This window comes from Mastigoproctus giganteus, chromosome 11, assembly GCF_048544385.1.
Source record: "Mastigoproctus giganteus isolate SK-2022 chromosome 11, ASM4854438v1, whole genome shotgun sequence".
Lineage (NCBI taxonomy): Eukaryota > Metazoa > Arthropoda > Arachnida > Uropygi > Thelyphonidae > Mastigoproctus > Mastigoproctus giganteus.
The window spans coordinates 32,124,284-32,147,388 of record NC_143585.1 but is presented as its reverse complement, the minus strand read 5'-3'; the positions used below and the strand labels follow the sequence as shown (position 1 = coordinate 32,147,388).

Sequence of the window (23,105 nt, the reverse complement as noted above, 5' to 3'; positions counted from 1 at the left end):
CTCTTAGAAATCTTGAGTTCTAGTCTTGATACCCTTGGTGATGTACTTTTGAATTCCAAAATGTTGTTTTTAAAATCTTTATGGACCAGAAACCCAACTCCACCTTCACTCCTTTCACTTTTTCCATTTTGTGTACAGCAGATTTCCACTTGATAAACTTATAAGTGATTCATTTCTTCTTCTTCTTGTTTCAGCCAAACCGATGATATTCCAATTCACATTTTCTAATTCCTTTTCCAGCTCTAATATCCTGTCTTCACCGATGAGTGATCTTACGTTATAACAGGCCAAGTTCAGTTTCCGTGCATGGCAGCCTGGTCGTACCCAGAGATTCTTAGCACCCTCTGCTTCCACTCTGATCCTCTCGCTGCTATAAGAGGGAGAGTGAAAGCTGCTGGGGACTGAGGGCCATTTACTTTGTCGTGCTGTCATATGCTGGAGGGTTTGGTCTTTTCCTCTTCACGCTGACCAGCTTTCTTGAAGAGAACTACTCTACACGTTCGTTGCCACCTAAGTGACGTAACAGGACTTACCATCGAGAAGGTGTGCATGAGTGGATTTTAGGCAGGCAGGCCAACCGGACTTCTCCTAAATCTTCTGTAATAGAGAGATATTGGATCCATCAGTGTTTTAGGCTGAGTGTCTGATAACACACAGGATACCTGTTCTCCTCTAAGCCCCCAAACTGCAGTACAGGGGCCATATTCAAAATTTCCCCGTACAGGGGCCATGTTCAAAAAAATTCAAAGTTCTTTAGTGTGTTACATTTCCCATATCCGTTGCATGTAAAAGTAAAATTGAAAATATTCGAAAATTTTATTAAGTACAATACACAATTACATTTACTGAACAAAACATTTAATGAGAAAATTTTTTTTGATAATTGACAAAATTTAAAAGCTGTTTTAGTTCACTTTTCGTGCGGGCCATGGGTTGGACACCGCTGTGAATCAACTGTAAAAGCGCCTCGTTTGAGAATTAAAAAATGATTTTCTTTTTTCCCAGACAAATAATCATCTGTTGTTTCGTGGAAGTGCATTATCCACATTTTTCCTTAAAAAAATCCTATCTCTGTTTACATGGTCACAGTATCTGAATATTCGAATGACACTGACATTTTGGACAGTTAAAAAAAAAAAAAAGAAAAAATTCAAATTGAAGAACTAGTGAAAATACTGATGACAAGAGAAGGAAAACGAGAACAACGAAGGTATTAATCCTTCTAAATATGAATTGTTGGCATTTGGTGAAAATGAAGTTAGAAAATTGTTAATTAGGTTACAGTTAAATGCAAGAGATACAATTCAGGGGTACCTAATTGAAAAGATGGTTTTGGAAGAATTGAAGTATTTGACGAACGCTCTGAGTACGATACCAATTTCATTGGCCCCGGGTGCCACGCGATCTTCCCTGCGACTTCTACTGTGATTATATTAGAGAGATAAGCTTTTCACTTTGAGTTCACACGTTTTTTCTTCAGTTATTCAAATATATAATGAGTTCTCTTTCTTAAAGCATAAGGAAGAAGTTTCAGAAAGGAAAGTTTTTTCTGTGTACTAACCTTCTGTTTTACTCGCTTGGTCACTTGGTGGCACTACTCCTGCCTCCCCGTGGCGGGGCTGGACCTGGGTGAAAAGACATCACCCAGGACTAAAAGGAGTTTAAAATGGACCAAAAAACTAACAACACAAGATTTGAGAAAGTTAACTCCAATAAATGTTGGAGTTAACTTTCTCACTAAGCCATCAATCTGAGAAATTGCTAAAAACGAAAACTTTTGCAGGACTGCCAGTTGAAATTACCCCACATAATTCCCTGAATACATCGAAAGGTGTTATTACTGAATGGGACCTTTTGACTGTTTCAGAGGAAGAATTACTGCGCGAGCTAACAGAACAAGTGATACATGTTAAGAGGATAATGATGAAGAAAGACAGAATTCCCATTCCAACCCGATCAGTAATTCTCACCTTTAACAATCCTTCTCTTCCCCACTCAGTTAAAGCAGGATATTTAAATTGCAAAATCCGACCATATATACCAAATCCAATAAGGTGTTACAACTGTCAGCGATACGGACATTCTCAGGTGACATGTCGCAGTGATCCCATCTGTCCACTCTGTGGATCAAAAGACCACAATCAAGCAAACTGCACATCCACTATATCTTCAAACAGGCCTATGGGGCTGGGAAATTCCATACTGCAATAATTAAAGACCGACACCAGCCAAGGAATTAAAAATTTTTACTATAAAAATAAAATATACAGAACATAATGAAATACTGTGATACACTATCGGAAGACTAAAATATTACAATAAATTATGATAAAATAAACTATGATAAAATGTTAAAAATATACCAAAGCAATAAAACTATCTAAAATAAACTGGATTAAAAGCAATAAAACCGGAAGCTTTCGGAGACTACTGTCTCCTTCTTCAACAGTGTTGAAGGAGACAGCAGTCTCCGAAAGCTTCAGCCTGTATTTGATGATATTCATAGTACTTTGGTTTTTTGACAGACACTGATCAAGGAGAAAATAGTGGTGATATGCCTACAGTTACAGAGCCAGATGAAAGCGAAAGTGAGAAAAGACAAGAAGAGCAATCTGTGGAAGTTACTGAAAAGAAAGATGGTAACTCTGGTACGTAAGTGTAATAAATTGCCAGCGTGAACAATCACTTATTACCACATATCAAAGTTTATTTTATTATTTTGTGAATTTGGAAATACATGAGATGTAATCATAAAAATTTCATTGAAAACACAATTTTTTTTATTTTAAACAAAAAAACACATTAATCCCCTTCAAAGTACTCTCCTCCCACACACACATTCTTCCACTACTGCTCTTAGAAGCATTTCTGGTCCTCTTTTGGAATCTCTTCAGTCATACAATCTCTTCAGTCATACAACTTGCTTCCCTCTCATTGGTTGTTTAAGTAGCAGCCAGAAGTTACACAGTGAAAATTTAGACAAATATTCCACTTTTTACCCACTAAATATTTGCCAGGTGGAATATGGCATGTGACAAGGTGCATTATCGTGGTGGAGCAGTCTCTCATTCTGCTGCTTCCCCAGTTTTTTCTGTCTGTTTGCCTCTCACAGAAGTTTCAAAACTCTTTGTTAAAAGCTAAATTAGCAATAGCACCTCAGGTAATAAATTCTGAATAAGCTATTTCTTCAGCATCAAGAAACATAATCAGCAGAACCTTCACTTGTAATCCTGCTTCGTTCTCCACGACAAACTTGTTGTCTCTCTACTTGCCACTCATTTGGAGAGATCTAGGTTCAAATACTGTCAGAAATAGGATTTTCTTAAAGGCCTCTTCAGTTAGGGCCATAGTTATCCTATCTCAGGCAGAGAGAGTGGGATTTTACCTTATGAGTTACCAAGGTTTTTTAGCCTGCACAACATGCCAATCAGCCAGTGAACACATGCTCATATAGACATAATACACTGGCACAATATGACTTAAAATGTTGATACACCATAAAACAAATAACACTGTTGAATGTGTAGTCTAAAGAAAAAAGATGACCAATAAATAAATAATTACCCAAATGCTGCTATTCACATACTGTTAGCTACCTGGATAAACTAATTGGAAACTAGATAGTGACAGATTAATCTAAAGTGTTGGTAAAACTATTTGCTTAAAAGTAGTGAATTACCAAGGCAGCTTCTTCCTTTTTTTTTTTTTTTTTTTTTTTTTTTTTTGTTCTCCCTTGTGTATTAAAGTATCATTTACCAGGCAGTTTAAGTCCTACTGCAACACTTGTCATCACTGAGATTTTGAACTAAAAGGTGTTACTTTCCAGTCAAGTGCCCGCCATAAGATTTGCATGGTCATCATTCCAGTAGTTTTTTTTTTTTTTTTTCCCTTACAAAGTATACTAGTGCTCCTCCTTGAGCATTAAGAAATTACACCAGAAAGGCATTCTTAGATAATGCACTAGCTAGCTGACACTTTTTCTATAGTAACATCATTTACAGTATAAAGTGGATAGCTTAAAAACCTAATAAAACATTTTACATATTCAGAAATTAAGGTTTTTTTTTTTTTTTTTTCATTAAATGTTTCCATTTGGTTTTTCCAAAATCAGTCGAAAAAGCTATAGAACAGATTAATCTCTGATGTTGGCAGAGTAGGCAGCTTATTTTTATTTTATTTATTATTACTTTTTTCTCCTTTGAGCATTAAAACTATCATTTACTAGACAGTTAATACACAGAGCACAACAGAAAATGAAAATTAGAATGATGAGAAAATTGTATTATGCTAAAGCTTTGCATTATGATGCTTTACCATCTTTAAAGATGTTGCTGTATAAGATCTTAACTTTGAAAGAAGAAAAAAAAAATTGAATTAAAAAAATAAAATGAATGTAGAAAACGAAAACAAGCTTGTTATTATATAAAAAGATTAAAAGAATTTGCTGTTCTTTGAGAATTTTGTTAAATTTCGATAAGCACTTAATGGCATAAAAAAAACCTTAACCAACTGAAACCACAAATTTCTTTGCACAAAAAAAAATTATATTTTTGAAAGTTGTTTATTTTATTATTTTTTTTTATTTAATAAAATGGCAGAGTGGCTAAACTTGAGCCTCTACCCATTGTCAAGTACCGACCTGTCTTTAGCACTGCATTTTGGCCCCTTGACAGGAGCACCTGTATGTGGTGAGGGGACCACCCATTGGTCCTGCAGATTAGCATCATTGGGATCCAATGATGCAATGGATTTGGTTCCACAAATCCATTATAGGAATCTTGCTTGTTTACCATGCACTGCAATATGTAGAAACTTGGAAAGGTTGATCCTGTGGTTGAGTGGCCTAGGATCAATGCAACACTTTGGTTCCCGCTTCAACAACACAGATGGTCTTGAGATGACTTCCCTAGGATCACTCAGCTAGTGGGTTTAGCTGCAAGGATCAACGATATCAATCAATGCTGTGTCCCAATCCTCATGGCCCAAGTGACAGGATTCTGGCTTGCAGTTGTGTGAGGTGGTCTCTGGGTAGCCTGATGTCTCACTCCCAAGCACATTTATTGCTTTCTGGATAGCAGGCATCCCATTCAATTTGGGAATAGAGTACCCAAGTGTAGGAGAAGATTTTATGGCTCCAGTAAACAGATAAGTTTTTGGCAAATTTTTGCCATTTTATTGACTTAATTGGCATATTAACTTATATTCTAGAAGTAGCTTTATAAACCTAGTCACGTTACTTAGTTTATTTCAAATTTAGATAGAGGTTTTGTAGGTTACTATTTAGTATCCATAGAACCTCGTACCGTTCGAAACTTGCCACCATTATTGTAGTATATTAGATCGATGCGGAATAGATTAATGTATATCTCGAACTTGATAGCGTAAAGTACAATGTAAAACTAAATAGTGTAATACATAGCACTGTATTAGGAATCTGTTAGTGTACTATAGTATTGTCAATCAATTAAATTTATAAACTGATTAATTTTCATTGTTAATTAAATTATATTTAAACGGAAATCATGCCCCAGACTATAGCAGCAAACAACATGACCAAAGTAGCAGGAGTGCTATGGCTTGGGGGGAACCAAAGTGGGTAGTTCTCCAACACTTCACAGTCTATAAATAAGTGCAAAATGTGAAATGTTTACAGACCTTTCTGGAACAGGACATGATCTAGCCAAGGAGGATGTCTTCATATGTGCTAGGTGCAGAGAGTGTCAAGAAATTAGGCACCAACTTGGTGTTCTGACAGGCATATATGAGTTTGAGGTGTAGGGTAGATGCCCTTGAAGCAATTAAAAATGAGGGGGGCCCATCAGGCTCTCAGCTGCCTAACTCAATGCCAGAGCTCACTCTTGCACATCAGGCAACACAGTAGCAATCTTCAGAGCAGAATGTGACAATAACTAGCTCCCACAGGAGCTAGTTGTTGTCAGTGACTCAATTGTCAGGGAAACGGGAAATATATTGTGCAAAAAGAATAGGTGGAATAGGACCAGGATATAACTATATAACTGCCAGGGGCAAAAGTTGACATTGTAGAGCAGATATCATCTTTTAAGGGCAAAAAAAGGTGATATTATTGTACATTAAGTGTAAAAAATCTGCAGACTTACTTAACAAGTACAGGTCAATGTTGAAAAAAAGTTGCAAATTAGGATTAAATTTGAAAGTGTCTATTTCTGCTTAGACACGATAGGAGGGAGTATATGTTGAGAGCCTTCCCCGTCAATTAGTCAGGCCCTGAAGAGATTGTGCAAGTCTTATGGGGTAGAATTTTTCTCATCATGGTCTGCGCTTGTTAACAAGAGAGGTTGCTTCTACAGGGATGGGATACACTTAAATAGAAAGGGTGGAACAATATTTGCTGGTGCCATCAAGGCAATGTTAGGTGGATCGGAAAACTGCTAGCTTGGAGAGAATTCAGACTAATAGATTAACAGTAGCTGCAGGCTGAGATGGAAGTGATGCTTCACTCCTTCTATTGAAATGAACAGCAGCCTGGAAAGCTAGTTGCTGGGGATTTCAGGGACTGCTGGTAGTCATCACGAAACAAGTAAATGCATGGGCTATGTTTGGATAACTAAGAGTAAGGACAGGTGCATGTATACTTGCATGCCAATGCTAGGAGTATAGTAAATAAATTTGTCATGAATTTGAAGTGCTAGTTGAGCCATCAAAGGTGGGTATTGTTGGGATGTCTGAGATGTAGTGTCACACAGATATGAGGAATGCAGAATTAGAATTTGGGGAGTACAGTGTGTTGTGTACAGAAAGGATAGGAGGGGTTATGCTCTTAGTTAAAAATCACATAAAATCTGAGGCAGTGCATCCAGTTGACATTGGTGTACAGCCCAATCTTGAGTCAGTTTGGTGTGAAATAAGCCCTAGAAAAGCAAAAATGAGGGTAGGAATGTGTTATAATGGTTGATTTTAACTTCCCAAATATTCATTGGAACTTGTGGGTTGGCCATTCACACAGTGGCAAGACTTTTCTGGATTTACTGGATGATTGTTTTCTAAAGCAGCATGTTTGAGAGGTAACCAGAGGGAGTAATACTCTTTATCTGATTATCAATAGTGATCACAGTGTACTGATGTGGGATTTACTTAAAGATGTTACCAACAGCAAATTATAAATGGGGAAACATTCAAGGAATTAATCTTGGGATCTACTAGGCTTTTCATACCAATATAAGAAATACTGTTGAAGGTTTGGGCCCAAATGGATGTCAGATGAATTAATGAGACTTGAGACAGAGAATAAAAATACATGGGATGCATATAAGTTATAAGGTGACACAGAAGCCTATGGTAAATATAAGCTAGATGCAAAAGAAGGTTAGGCAGTCAAAGGCAGATTAAAGAAATCTTTGGCAATAGATGCAAAAATAAACAGCCAAATCTTCCTTACTTACATAAACTCTAGAAGGAAGGGGGCGAATCAGATTGGTCCAATTGATATCGATGGTTTGACCATTGATGATCCTGCTTAGATAACTGACAAACTGAATGAGTATTTTACATCTATTCAAACACGAGAAATCCTTTAGGGAAGTGTAGAATAGAAGCTAATTAATCTCTAACAGGAAGCTAAATGACTGAGAGCAAAGTGGAGGAGGAATTGTTGAAGTTAAACATAAGAAAGGCACCTGAGGTAAGTGGGATCTATCCAGTTATATTAAAGGAGGTAGCAAACCCTTAACCATAATTATGAGAGCATCGTTGGACTCAGGGGAGGTCCCCATGGACTGGAGATGTGCAAATGTATCTCCAGTTCACAAAGGGGGAGGATCAAAGGGTGACACAAATAATTACAGACCTGTTAGTTTAACTTCTGTTCTAGGGAAAATAATGGAATCACTGATTAAATAAGCATATTAGGATCATCTAGACAAGACTGCAGTAATAATTCAGACACAGCATGGGGTTTTAAGGGGAAGTCTTGTGTGACCAGTTTGATTGGATACTATGATATAGTCACAGAGCAACTGGATGCAAAAAATTATTTTGATATCATATACTTGGATTTCAAGAAAGCTTTTTATACTGTTGCATTTGGAAGACTACTGTACAAATTAGATCAGTATGGCATTAAGGGCAAGTTGCTGCAGAGGATAAAAGGATGGTTGAGTGAGAGAAAACAGAGAGTGGTATTTAATGGACACTGCTCTTCATGGACTAATGATATTGATGAAGGTATATGAGTGTATATTAGTGTGCACCAATATACACTGATATACCAGATGATACAAAGCTTGGCAGGGTTGTTAATGAAGGTAATGACATCATGGTACTGCAACAGGATCTATACAAGTTGGGCAGATGGGCTGAGAAGTGGCAGCTGCTGAAGTTTAACATTGACAAAAGCAAAGTACTGCATATGGATAGCAATAACCCCAGCGAAATGTACCTACTGGGCATTGTTACACTCAGAGTAGTGGAGAATGAAAGAGACCTGAGGATTATTGTGCAGTCAGATATGAAGTTTTCTGACAGTGTAGGTCATGCGATCTTGACAGTGATATACAGGAATTTTGCTAGCAGGGATAAAGAAGTGATTCTCCCCTTTTGTGGCAATGGTCAGACCACACCTTGAGTACTGCCTACAGGTCCGGAAGCCTCATTTTAGGAAGGATGCAGTGTCGCTAAATTGTGTACAGAGAAGGGCAAAAAGACTGGCGAGAGGAACAAAGGGTGCTCTTACCAAGAAAGGCCTAAGTTTGGCGAATTGCAGCATCTGGAGTCTAGGCACCTGGGAGGTGATCTGATTGAGGTGTATAAAGCCTTGAATGGTTTGAGCAGGCTCAATGCTGATGGGATTCTTAGTCTTGCTTAGATTACAAACCTGAGGGTGCATAAACTCAAATTGAGGAAAGACAGTTATAGAATAGATGTGCGGAATTTGCCTTTTGCCAGCCGGTGGTTAATTGCTTTAACAAACTTTCATCTGTCGTGGAAGTTGATAGCTTAAATAAATTCAGGGAAGAACTAGACAGAAAATATTGGAGGGAATGGTAAGGTGAAATGAGAAGTGATGCTGTTTGAGCTTTCCTTCTTGATCATTTGCCACTACTAATACTAACTACAAAATAATGTTATTTTACTGTAAATCACATATTTTGTTAAATATTTGTAGGAAGCTTTTTTTCCCCTCTCAAATATTTGAAAAGTAATAACATAAGATGTAACCAGATTATGATTATTTTTTCAGCTTTATCTCAACAAGCCCAGATGTCACAGCAGCGAAAACCTATTGTTTGGGAAGAAGAGCCAAGCACTAGTAATAGTTCAGCCTCAGTAACCTCTTCACAACAGTCATTTTCATCTCCTCCTCCTCCACCACCTCCTCCTCCCTCTCATTCTACAACCTTACCTGCAGTTACCACAACAGGCCAGAGAGGTCGATCCCAAAGAGGAAGAAGACTTCGACTCAAAGCAGCCACTAATTATTCATCATCTCGGGGTGGATTTGGTTGGAGTGGACGAAGAGGTCGTGGTAGAGCAGGCCGTGGAGGACACATATATTAAATAAGAAAATACCCTCACCATGTTATTTTCCTATGTTTTTTGTTTCATTCCAGAGGTTTTATATATATATTCATGTTCATATCATCAGCTTATCTCTTTCAGTGGTAACTTAATATTTTCATTGGAAGCATAAATGTTTCCAGTTTTGAAAGCATCTCTGTTGTACTGATAACTTATGTCATCTGTGATAATAATCCTAATTGTAACGCAAAGATATTGTAAATATTTCATAGAAATATAAATTACTTTTTTGTAATAGTTGCCTTGCATTATTGTGCAATTGCTTATTATTAATATTTCCCATGGCTACAAGATATTTCTTTTATGTTATATTTTTGAAGTATATCCAATGCACCACACTGTGTAATGGTGGGCCAGCAAGTATATGCCAGTATACTAATTAAGAATAAAAATAGTAGTAATCTCTGACCACAAAAATAATTAGAATATATCCAAATATGGATATGTATGCATGTGAGCTCTATTCAATATCACCTATGCAGTACTGCATACAGCATTTAAATTATAATTGAAGACACAATAACATTGTTTTATAAAACATATTTAATGCTAACAAAAAATCCGAATTAATTTTCCTTGTCAGTATCCTCAGATACTGGCAGAGTTGGTGATATCCCAATCTAGATAGTGTGTTATACTGATGCTCTGTATTTAATTTTCTTTTTAACTAGTATTAACCTTGAAATGGACACAGAGAAGAAGGCAAGAAGTAGTTTAAAACAATTCACACAATTTAATTTTTATTCTGACATATTGTATAACAACAAATATCTTTAGTAATGGCAGTCTTTCTTATCAAGAAAAACAATTAAAATTATTTTCTTGACTACAGCTTTGCAGAGTAAATGAAATTGACACTGAAACCAAATCTCTACAGAGAAAATTACACATTGTAGATAGGCAGACAGCACATTTTATACAGCCACATGGATTTTTTATAAATATACTTTTCCAAAAAAAAAAATCTGTGATACATATTAAAACTGAAGAAAACTTTAGATTTTTGCAAGGCATTTGACTCAGTCCCTCATGAGAGGTTACTATATAAGCTTGACCAAGTTGGGATTACTGGTAAAGATTCTAAGATGGATTGCCAGGTGGCTGCAGGGCAAAAGGTAGAGGGTTGTGATTTATGGATATTCTTCAGATTGGTGTAATATTGGGATGGGATCCCTAAAGAATTGGTTCTTGGACCACTGTTGTTTCTCATTTTCATAAATGACATCATCAAAGGGATGGAAGTCATGATGTCAAAATTTGCAGACTACATAAAGATTGGAAAAGTTGTTAATGATCAATGCCAAGCAGCGCTCTTTCAAAATGAATTGAACTGACTTCAAAGATAGTCAGAGAAGTGATATCTCTATGTGTTTTAATCTAAATTTTTAATTATGTGGGCTATAGAGTTTGGCAACCAGGCACCTCAGAGGGGGCGTCATTGAGGTTTATTAGGCTCTGAGAGAAAATAGTAAAATGAATGAAGGTGGAAATTTCACTGTTTTAAATAACTCCAGAATGAAGGGATATAAATTCAGACTACAGGGGTTGAGGTTTAGAAATTGTAGGAAGTTTTCTTTTAACCAGAGAGTTGTTCATTGCTGGAACAAGTTTCCCTTGCAGGTAATTTAGGCTGAGAGTTTGAATAAATTAAAAGGTCAACTGGATAATTAACTGTGTGAGGATGGAAGTATATAATTTGTATTTTCTTATCTATTTGGTGTGGGGTTTTATTTATTTATTATTTTTTTTATTTATTTATTTATTTTATTATTATTATTATTTTTTTACATTGCACCAAAAGCCTTTTTTATTCCTTGCACTATATGGGGAATACTATTACTAATAAAAAATACACTGAGTGATCACTGAATTATGATCACCACTATGAATACTGAATGCGACCTGTTGACCACATGAGGTACGAGAGTGTGCAGTTAGTCGACCTACATAGCATAGATAAGGTGTCAGTAGGTCAGAGCTGGCTGTCAACTTTGTGGGCCCTGTGCACGGTGCCCATAGATCCCAATGAGATGTCGATGATGAAAATAAAGTATATATTCATTGTATTGTCTTGAAAAATTTTACTCCAAATTCGGAAGATTTGGTAATATCACCAAAAACAAGGAGTATATATTGCTTTAGAGTTTTTCTTCAAAACCGCACCTGAACTCCTTTATTGATACCTTTCATGTTTGACCCATTGTCGTATCCTTGTCCTCGAACAATTTTCAATTGGTATGCATAATTCTTTTAATGATGCCTTCAATCTGTCGAATAAACCCTTTCCAGTTATATCGTTAACAGTTAAAAATGTGACAAAATTTTCACGAATCTCAACTTTAGCATCTTTGATATACACAAACCTGAATACAACCAATAACTGTTCTTGTTGACTTATGTCTGGAGTACAGTCAAGTAAAACAGAATAGTATTTAGGTGAGTATCATGTCTACAATAGTTTGCTTTATTTTTGAACCAATTAGCTCAATTAATTCATCTTGTATTCTATGGGAAAAATATGTAATTTTTTTTTTTTTTGCAACCAGTGCTTTGTCTTTCTAAGTAATTATTTATGTGGTTTTATTAAAACTGGATCAAATTTGGGAATCTGTTCCATAAGGCCAGGGAAATGTCCATTACTGGGGTTGAAAAGGTTGTCACTCTACTTGCTTTGCCAAGTAGATAATTCCTCCAATAATCCTGGCAAATACTTGACGTAATTCTTACGTCTTTTCTTTTATAAGTTCTTCACTTCTCGCATCTAATGATGTTCCCTTAATTAAATTTAGTTCCCTTTCGATTAAACTATTCATACATTTGCAATGAACTGGTGACCGTTCATGTTCTGGAATTCTTAGATTTAGATGATACCAATCATTAAATCCTTTGCTACAAAAAAGCAATTTCTGAATAGGAAAAGCATTTACAGGCAAAACACCATATGCTGTACGAACTTGATGAGTATATTAACCACCGTCGTTGAATTTCACCATTTGGTAACTGCTTTGTATAATAGTAGTACTTGGAAAAGCATCTTCCATTGCTATTTTGTGGAAAATGATCAGATTTTATTTGAATGGGTCCTTTTTTTTTAATTATTAATAATCTCATTTGGTCGGATATTATATATTTTGGCCAAGTTGCTGGATCTTCAGAAGCTTCATTTTTGCCTTGTGCTTCATTGTGTTCTTTTATTTCTTGATCTCCTATTTCTTCTTCTCTCGTGTATTCTTTTATTTCTTGACCACCTATTTATTTTTCTCTGTCATGTGTTCTTTTATTTCTTGATCTCATATTTCTTCTTCTTCACTAGTAACTGCTACCAGTGGTGTCATTTGCATAGTCTTGACACTGAGCTTTTCGTCATTGCTCGGTGTTTCCAAATTTGATACAATAACAAATTTCAATATTGCATTTTGCAATTTAGATGATTCCTCTTGTTTCTTTGCCAATTTTTTTTCTTTTTTCAGATCCACTAGGATATTTATGATTCTTGTCTCTGTCTTGCTTGCCCATTTTAATGTAAATGTAAAAAACTTTTTTTCAATTTTCATATAACATATGCAATAATATTATTAAATCTTGTGCAAATGCATTTCAATCGTATAGTCATTCAGAGATTAAATAATTTATTGAACATAAACATAAAATAACACTTTAACTTACTAAATTATGACAATCTATATATGGAATATAGGTGGAACAAGGCTGTCATAAGAGGAGCCACACTAGTACAAGAAAAAATTTAAATAAGCACTGTGAATAAATAACGAAAGGTGGGTATTTAGTAAATCAAGCGCAAAAACTTAAGCCACTTTGGAGGAGTCGCTTAAGACACAAAATATTCTTTAAAAGACACCATCAGCTGAGCTGATGCACGACAAGTATAGACCAATCAGGGCATTGGTCACGTGTCAGTAAGCACCAATTAGCAATTACCACATAGCCGACACATCAGCCAATCAGAGACCGCCACATCACACAAGAACAATTCTTTCATTTCTTATTGATTTTGCGCGAAACCGTATAATTTATAATAATTACTTCATTAACTATTGTGTGAGCACAGGGCCCTGGGCGATTGCCCCATTCACTCAGACCAGCTCTGCAGTAGATAGTAAAATTCTTGAGTGTGATGAGTAAAAGGAAGGATTTATTGGACTTTGATAAAGGACAGATTGTGGGAGCTGGACAAGCTGGTGCCTCGATTTCCCAAATGGCTGAATTGGTGGAGTGTCTGAGAGCTGCCATTTTTAAAGTGTACCAGGACTAGAATCAAAATGGTCAAACAATGACCCAACAGCAAAACTGCAAAGGTCAGCGAAAGGTTGATATTAGAGATGAGTGCCGGGTCCAACGACTCGTAGAGGCAAACAGGTGCAGCACTGTTGAAGAGTTGACAACCCGGAACAATATCTGGCATGACTGTGCATCGCACGTATGGGCTATACTAGCAGATGACCCCTACGGCATCCTCTCCTAACCAAGGTTCATCGGTGTAAAAGACTCACCTGGTGCAAAGAGCATACTAGTTGCACGTTAGAAGATTGGAAGGAGGTGTGCTGGTCAGATGAGTTAAGTTATTTACTTCACACCGTGTATGGTCGTGTTCAGATTTGGCATCAACAACATGAGGCTCTTGATCCATCATGCGTGTTATCAAAAGTGCAGGCCGGTGGAGGCAGTTGTATGGTGTGGTGCATGTGGAACAATGTATCAATGGTCTCCGCTATCGTCAACTGCTTGCTAACTGTGTACACTCCACTATGTTACACTTTTTCCGAACTCGGTGCATTGTCATCCAAGATGACAATGCACCGAGTCATCGGGCACATGATGTGCAGGAATGGTTTGAGGAACACAGTTCTGACTTCCAGCATGTCGATTGGCCTCCGAATGCCCCTGATATCAATCCCATAGAGCACTTGTGGGACACTATGGAAAGGCACATCAGGCGTCTGGATACACCAGTCACCTCCATACCTGCATTGCTAGCCACACAGCTTGGTTGGCCATACCTCCCGAACACCTCCAACATCTTGTTGAATCAGTTCCACATCAAATAGCTACTGCTTTGTAGGTCCTCCTTTTGATGAGGGCAAAAGGAGGACTTACAAAGTATTAGGTAGGTGGTCATAATTCAGTGATCGCTCAGTGTATATTGTTGTGCATATTAAAATTCATACTGATATATTCTAATCGATATTTAAATTTTTAAGTAGCTATAGTTGACAGGCTACTACAGAGCATCCGCTGCAGGATTAAATAAATTTTATAGTATCTGTTTTTTCTAAGTTTCTATGATCAGACATTCCTTGCCTCTTTGCCAGGCACTTTTTCAGTGAAAAAGCAAAACTTAAAATAACACTGATAGAAACAAAGTTAAAGATGATCACAACAGATCCATCCACCAGTCTTGACCACGCTAGCTACTAGGATTTCTGCAGTCTTACACCACAAATCTGGAAGTGGGATGTTCAGAAAGGTTTGTATCTTCAGTTGGCTGACACAGTTAAAAACAGTCAAATTCTTGGAAATGTACTAAACTTTCTGTTGATAGACCTAGTTGCTTTTGGTACCTACGTGTTTATGAATGTGGTGGCCGCTAGATTTTCTGGTGTTTTCTTTTGGCTTAGTGGTTTAAAGCATTGTTTGGTGTGAGTATTGACATTTCTTTTGAAGTTGCTTTTTAACTGAGAAACTTAGAAAATGTGATTAAATTCTAGTTTAATTGAATGAATAATTAAATTCTAGTTTAACCGAATGAAAAATCTAGACACTTTACCACATGAAATATTAAATTAATTTATTGCTGTGAAAAGGTAAATTGATGTAATTAGCCAAAACAGTTCAGTAACTAAATAAGATTTTCCACATGTTGGATTTTTATATTGGAATTATTTTAGTCCTGGAATTTCACTATAGAAACGCAAAACAGCAAGTTTTATTTACTTATTAGGACTGTTTGAGTATAATTCATCGATTTGTCCCTTCATACCAGTAAAACTAAATATTACGGGTGATAAGAACCTTTTATTAAATTTTCTTAGACATTTCTTAGTATTTCTACAATGTTCTTCTCAAATTTAATTAATCTCAAGTTTAATTTTTGTTTTGGTGTCATAAATTACTGCAGTGCTGTATTGTTGTGTTTAGTTCACTGAAACTAACTTGCTAATTCACCATGGTCGGTCTACCTACAATAGTTTCTTTCTTAGGGGTGTGTGTCATACAAACCTATGTGAACTTTTTTGTGACAAAGTATTAGCATTAGCATTAGTAGAGGCATATGATGCAAGAAAGCAAGCTTATTCAGCATCAGCCAAAAAAAAAAAAAAAAAACACACCACTCCCATTTCACCCCTCCGTTCCTTCGAAATACCTGTCCAGTTGAGCCTTAAATTTGTTTAGGCTATCAACTTCAACAACAAGTGACGGAAGTCAGTTCCACCAACCAACCACCTGCTGGCCAAAGGCAAATTTCCGCACATCTATCCGACATCCGTCCTTCCTCAATTTGAATTTATGCCCTCTGCGGTGATTATTTTGAGCAAGATGAGGAATCCCTTTGGCATTGAGCATGCTCAAACCATTCAAAGCCTTATACACCTCTATCAGATCACCTCGCCGGTGCCTAGTCTCCAGACTCTGTAATTTGCAAAACTTAAGCCTTTCTTCGTAAGAGCAACCCTTTGTTCCATTCACTAATCTTGTTGCCCTTCTCTGTACCCGTTCCAGCAGCTCTACATCCTTCTTGAAATGAGGCCTCCAGACCTGTATACAGTACTCAAGATGTGGCCTAACCATTGCCTTATACAAGGGAATAATCACCTCCTTATCCCTGCTAGAAAAATTCCTGTATATCATTGACAAGACACCATGAGCTACTCTTGCAGCTCGTCTGCACTGCTCAGAGAACTTCATATCTGCCTGCACAATTACCCCCAGGTCCTTTTCATTCTCCACCACTGTCAGTGTAGTACCGCAGAGTTGATATGTTGCTCTGGGGTTACTGTTTCCCATAAGTAGTACTTTACATTTGTCAATGTTAAACTTCATTTCCCACCTCTCAGCCCATCTGTTCAACCTTTCCAGATCCTGTTGCAGCAGCATAGCGTCAGTAGTGTCCTTAACAACCCTGCCAACCTTTGTATCATCTGCAAACTTGGACATTAAACTTGATATCCCATCATCAATATCATTCATAAACACCGAAAACAACAACGGACCCAACACTGAACCCTGAGGAACTCCACTAATAACATTAGTCCACGTTGAGCAGTGTCCATTGATTACCACTCTCTGTCTTCTGCCACTCAACCATCCCCTTATCCATAGCAGCAATTTGCCTCCAATGCCACATTGCTCCAATTTGTGCAGCAGTCTTCCATGTGCAACAGTATCAAAAGCCTTTCTAAGATCCAAATATATAATATCAAAGTTATTCCCTGCATCCAGTTCTTTTGTGACTACATCATAGTATCCAATCAAATTGGTCAGGCAAGACCTGCCCTTAACAAAACCATGCTGCGTCTGAGCTATAACTGAATTCTTGTCTAGATGATCCTGCAGTGCTTCTTTAACCAGTGCCTCCATTAATTTACCTGGAACAGAAGTTAAACTAACAGGTCTATAATTACTTATAGGAGCATAGGAGCATGTATGCTTGCATGTATACCAATGCTAGAAGTATAGTAAATAAATTTGATGAATTTGAAGTGTTGGTCAAGACATCAAAGGCGGATATTGTTGGGATAGCAGAGACGTGGTGTCACAAAGATATAAGGAATGCAGAACTGGAATTTGCGGAGTACAATGTGTACAGAAAGGATAGACAGGACAGAAAGGGAGGGGGTGTTATGCTGTTAATTAAGAAAAACATAAAATCAAAGGAAGTGCACCCAGTTAATATAGATGAACAGTGCTCTGTTGAGTCAGTTTGGTGCGAGATAAGCACTGCGAAAGGAAAAATAAGGGTAGGAGTGTGTTATAGGCCTAATGACTTGAATGAGTACAATGAACAATTGTACAGAGAAATAGAGTGGGCCAGTAAATCTGAATTAAATTATAATGGGGGATTTTAACTTCCCAGATATTGACTGGAACTTGTGGGTTGGTCACTCACACACCAGACTTTTGTGGATTTATTGGATGATTGTTTTCTGCAGCAGCTTTGTTCGAGAGGCAACCAGAGAAAGTAACACTCTTGATCTGGTTATCAGCAGTGATCATTCGTGTATTAAGAATTTGCAGATAAAGGAACCACTAGGTGGCAGTGATCACAGTGTGCTGAAGTGGGATTTACTCAAAGAGGTAACTACCGTCAGGGGTAAAGGAAAGGGTTTTTGCTTCCGTAAAGGGGAGTACAGTGGTCTCAGACAGTTTTTAAATTCTGTACAGTGGGATCAACTGACGATGTTACCAACAGTAAATTCTAAGTGGGAAGCATTCAAGGAATTAATCGTGGAAGCTACTAGACTTTATATACCGATTAAGAAATATCGTTCAAGGTTTAGGCCTAAATGGTTATCAAATGAACTAATGAGACTCGTGACAGAGAAGAAAAATGCATGGGATGCATATAAATTATCAGGTGACGCAGAAGCCTGTGGCAGATATAAGCTAGTCTGTAATCAGGTCACAAAGGAGGTTCGGCAGGCGAAGGCGGATTACGAGAAATCTTTGGCAAAGGATGCTAAGAAAAACAGCAAGGATTTCTTTACTTATATAAACTCTAAAAGGAAGGGGATGAATATGATTGGTCCACTTGACATCGATGGTTCGACTGTTGATGATCCTGCTCAGATAGCGAACAAACTGAATAAGTATTTTGCATCTACATTCACACGTGAGGAATTATTACAGTTTGAAAATGGAAGAAGGTTATCAAATTGTAGCAGTGTGCTTAATGATTTTGTAATAACTGAGAGCAAAGTGGAGGAGAAATTGTTGAAGTTAAACATAAGAAAGGCACCTGGGGTGGATGGGATCTATCCAGTTATTTTAAAGGAGGCGGCAAAGCAACTAAGCAAACCCTTAGCCATAATTATGAGAGCATCCTTGGACTCAGGGGAGGTTCCCACGGACTGGAGATGTGCAAATGTGTCCCCAATTCACAAAGGTGGATCAAAGGGTGACACGAGTAATTACAGACCAGTTAGTTTAACTTCTGTTCCGGGTAAAATAATGGAGTCACTGGTTAAAGATGCATTGCAGGATCATCTAGACAAGACTGCAGCAATAATTCAAACACAGCATGGGTTTGTTAAGGGAAAGTCTTGTCTGACAAATTTGATTGGTTATTATGATGTGGTCACAAAGGAACTGGATGCGAAAAATAATTTTGATATCATATACTTGGATTTCAGGAAAGCTTTTGACACTGTTGCGCATGGAAGACTACTGTACAAATTGGAGCAGAATGGTATTAAGGGTAAGTTGCTACAATGGATAAAAGGATGGTTAAGTGGGAGAAGACAGAGGGTGGTAATCAATGGGTGCTGCTCTTCGTGGACTAATGTTATTAGTGGAGTCCCACAGGGTTCGGTGTTGGGTCCACTGTTGTTTTGTGTATTTATCAATGATATTGATGAAGGTATATCAGGCTTAATGTCGAAGTTTGCAGATGACACAAAGGTTGGCAGGGTTGTTAATGACAGTAATGGCAGTGTGCTACTGCAACAGGATCTAGATAATTTGGGCAGATGGGCTAAGAAGTGGCAACTGAAGTTCAACCTTGACAAATGCAAAGTACTGCATATGGGTAGAAGTAACCCCAGAGAAACGTACCAACTGTGTGGTACTACACTTAAGGTGGTAGAAAATGAAAAAGACCTGGGAGTAATTGTGCAGTCAGATATGAAGTTTTCCCCATGACCTGCCCTAGCAGGCTGCTAGGGCAGGTCATGGGGTTTTGTCAATGATATATAGGAATTTTGCTAGCAGGGAAAAGGAGGTGATTGTCCCTCTGTATAAGGCAATGGTCAGGCCACGCCTTGAGTATTGCGTACAAGTCTGGAGGCCTCATTTTAGGAAGGATGTAGATTTGCTTGAGCGTGTACAGAGAAGAGCAACACGATTGGTGAGGGGAATGAAGGGATTCTCTTACCAAGAGAGGCTTAAGTTCTGCAAATTGCAGTGGCTGGAGACTAGGCACCTGCGCGGTGATCTGATTGAGGTCTATAAGGCCTTGAATGGGTTGAGCACGCTGAATTCTGATGGGATCCTTCCACTTGTTCAGATTACGAACCTACGGGGACATAAATTCAAATTAAGAAAGGATAGATGTAGAATAGATGTGCGGAAATTTGCCTTTAGCCAGCGGGTGGTTAATTGCTGGAACAAACTTCCATCTGTCGTTGTGGAAGTTGATAGGTTAAATAAATTTAAGGAGGAACTGGACAGGCATTTGGAGGGAATGGTGTGATGATTTTTTTTTTTTTTTGGCTGATGCTGCATAAGCTCCTACACTTGCTTTCTTGCATCATGTGCCACTACTACTACTACTTGTGTCAGCCTTTGATCCTCCTTTGTGAATTGGGGTTACATTTGCACATCTCCAGTCTATGGGTACCTCCCCTGAGTCCAAAGAAGCTCTCATAATTATGGCTAGGGGTTTGCTTACTTCATTTGCTGCCTCCTTTAATATAACTGGATAGATCCCATCCACCCCAGGTGCCTTTTTTATGTTTATCCTCAACAATCTCTCCTCCACTTTCCTCTCAGTTATTACAAAATCATCCAGCTCGCTGCCAATGTTTACTTTACCTACATCATTCTCCTTCCTGAATAACTCCTCATGCGTGAATGTAGATGCAAAATACTCGTTTAGATTGTTAGCCACCTGAGCAGGATCCTCAACTGTTGAACCATCAATATCCAGTGGACCAATCTGATTCATCCCTTTCCTTCTTGAGTTTAAATAGGTAAAGAACTCTTTTCTGTTTTTCTTTGCATCCTTTGCCAAGGATTTTTCATAGTCTGCCTTTGCCTGCCTAATCTCCTTTGTGACTTGGTTACAGACCAACTTATATCTATCATAGGCTTCCATGTCACCCATTAATTTGTATGTATCCCATGCATCTTTCTTCTCTGCCACATGTCTCATCAGTTCATCTGACAACCATTTAGGCCTAAACCTTGAACAATATTTCTTAGTTGGTATGTAAAGCCTGGTAGCCTCCAAGATTAGTTCCTTGAATGCTTCCCATTTTGAGTTTGCTGTTGGTAACTTCATCAGTTGGTCCCACTGTATAGAATTTAAATACTGTCTCAGACCATCATAGTCGCCTTTACGAAAACAAAAACCCTTCCCTTTACCTCTGATGGTAGTTACCTCCTTGAGTAAATCCCACTTCAACACACTGTTGTGATCACTGCCACCTAGTGGTTCATTTATCTGCAGATTCTTAATGCATGAAGAATCACTACTGATAATCAGATCAAGAGTATTGCTCCCTCTTGTTGCTTCACGAACATGCTGATGTAGAAAACAATCATCCAATAAATCCACAAAAGCCTTGCTAGTGTGCGAGTGACCAATTAGTGTAGCCAAATTCAGAGAAAGACGGGTTACTACTGACATCAACTGAAATTGACTTCACATTCAAAAGATCACCTTTAAAATTTATAAAGCAGTGAACTAATTAATTTATTGATTAATCAAGTTTTATTTATTAGCATATTTCCAAAAATGAATGCTAATTTGAGCTCACAATATTTATGCCTCTGCCCCAATAACTTGTGTGTTTACACTCCTAATCAGATTTGTAATACATATGAAGGGAACCTAGGGCACCTTGATGGGTCATTTTTATTTTGATCTGCCATGCTAAACAAGATAGCAGTAGCCCTCAGTTTATAGGTTCCATTGTTCAGAATCTACATTTAATTAAATTAACTAAATTTACAGTAATAGAATTTTATTTTTACCCACCATTTTGAAACAATATTACAATAGGCTCCATTGTTCACTTTGATGAAATAAACAGGAGTAGCCGGGTGGGTAAAGTGCCTGCCTGGCAACCCAAAGGTCGCAGGTACGAATCCCGCCTAGGGCTTGGATCAGAGTAGAAAATGCTAAAACCTTGGGAGGTGCAATATGGCCACAGAAGCCGATGCGCCAACAACTAACAAAAAAAAAAAAAAAAAAAACAGGGAGTAGATTCCATTGGTTCTGTTTCAGATTTCTTGAATTAGAAGAACCTTCGGAATTTTCTTTCTAAAACAGTTTTCTTGATTACAAAAATTATCATTGGAGTCTTAATTCCATGAGATAAACAGAACCAAAGTTAGCAAATTGCAACAAGATTATACAAAATAAATGAAAGAAAGGTGCAGTGATAAATTAAAATCTGCCAATGTTATTGAATATATTGCAAAGCCAAACAGACAGAATAACTGTTTTTGTTCATCATATACTGAGTTCAATTTTCACAGAATTCTGTTAGCTGTTATGATCAATAATTTCATACATGATCAACAACATATAACATACCTTAGCTTTTCTTGAACTGTTTTATAAAGTTCCCTTCTTACTAAATTAATTCACTTGTTTTCCATCAAAACAACAATAGTTATAAGATCATCTTAGTTTCATAAAATGAAATGCTGATGGACAAAAGTTAAGACAAAGATAAAAGTGCAGTGGTTTGCAAAATAATTGATAAAAGTCAGTGAAGTTTGTTGTGAATTTACATTGTTACAAACCAACAGTATGTGTGAACTGTGCCATTTCTGAAATATGAAAATTAACTCACATGTGCAAAAATGAGTATCCAGTGGATGATACTAGAACCTTAATACAGCATAATGAATGTGTATACATTGAAGGAAACAGAAAACAGAGATTTCACATTTACTAAAATTGGTGATAATATTAAGAAGAATTATAGCAATAAGGGATTGCATTTTGAAGTAGTTTCCTAAAACAATTTCCTCTCTGCTTTTAAGTTTTTCAGTAAATCCATAACATATCTTAACTTTTCTTGAACTACTTTATAAAGTTCCCTCTTAATTAAATTAATTTACCTGTTTTCCAGCAAAACAAGAATAGGTATATGATCATCTTAAACTTTCTGGGAATGCTGTTGTTTTTCCAGAGATGACGATGACATTTGTGCTTTGGCTCATTAGAAACAACTGCATTACCACACACACATTCAACCTAAACTAATATCATTTTTAATCAGATGGCACCACCCATTAGGCAAATCCATTATCTATTAAAAACTGAAAGCACTGCTGTGACTAGTTTTGTTCCATCTGATGACGGAACCAACTATTTGGTTCCATCATCAGGTAGCCCTATTAGCAACCTTGTGTTGAGCAGCTAAATGGTGAATTGGAAGAAAACTTCCATTTGAAAACAGTTTACAATATGATAAGAAATTATGTATAATTTTAACATAGAGATGTATTGTTTTAAGAAACTATTTCAGTTTCAGCTTAGCCTGCATTGAAATAGCTCAGTTTGCTATATTAATTACATTTTCAAATAGTTACATTTTTAATTTCAATGAAAAATATTTACTTGTTGAAAATTAATGTTT

General features: G+C 37.2%; 1 protein-coding gene across 2 annotated transcripts in view; it reads left to right on the top strand.

The window, feature by feature from the left end:
* Mgtor (nuclear basket protein megator) overlaps positions 1-9,735 on the top strand; it is a 676,213-nt gene extending 666,478 nt beyond the window's left edge. For both annotated transcript variants that reach the window (XM_090385135.1, XM_090385134.1), the window contains exons 53-54: positions 2,526-2,648; positions 9,218-9,735. In XM_090385135.1, coding sequence (XP_090241261.1) covers positions 2,526-2,648; positions 9,218-9,534 — 440 coding nt within the window. In that variant the 3' untranslated portion in view covers positions 9,535-9,735. The remainder of the gene's footprint in view (positions 1-2,525; positions 2,649-9,217) is intronic.
* Positions 9,736-23,105: the final 13,370 nt, after the last annotated feature.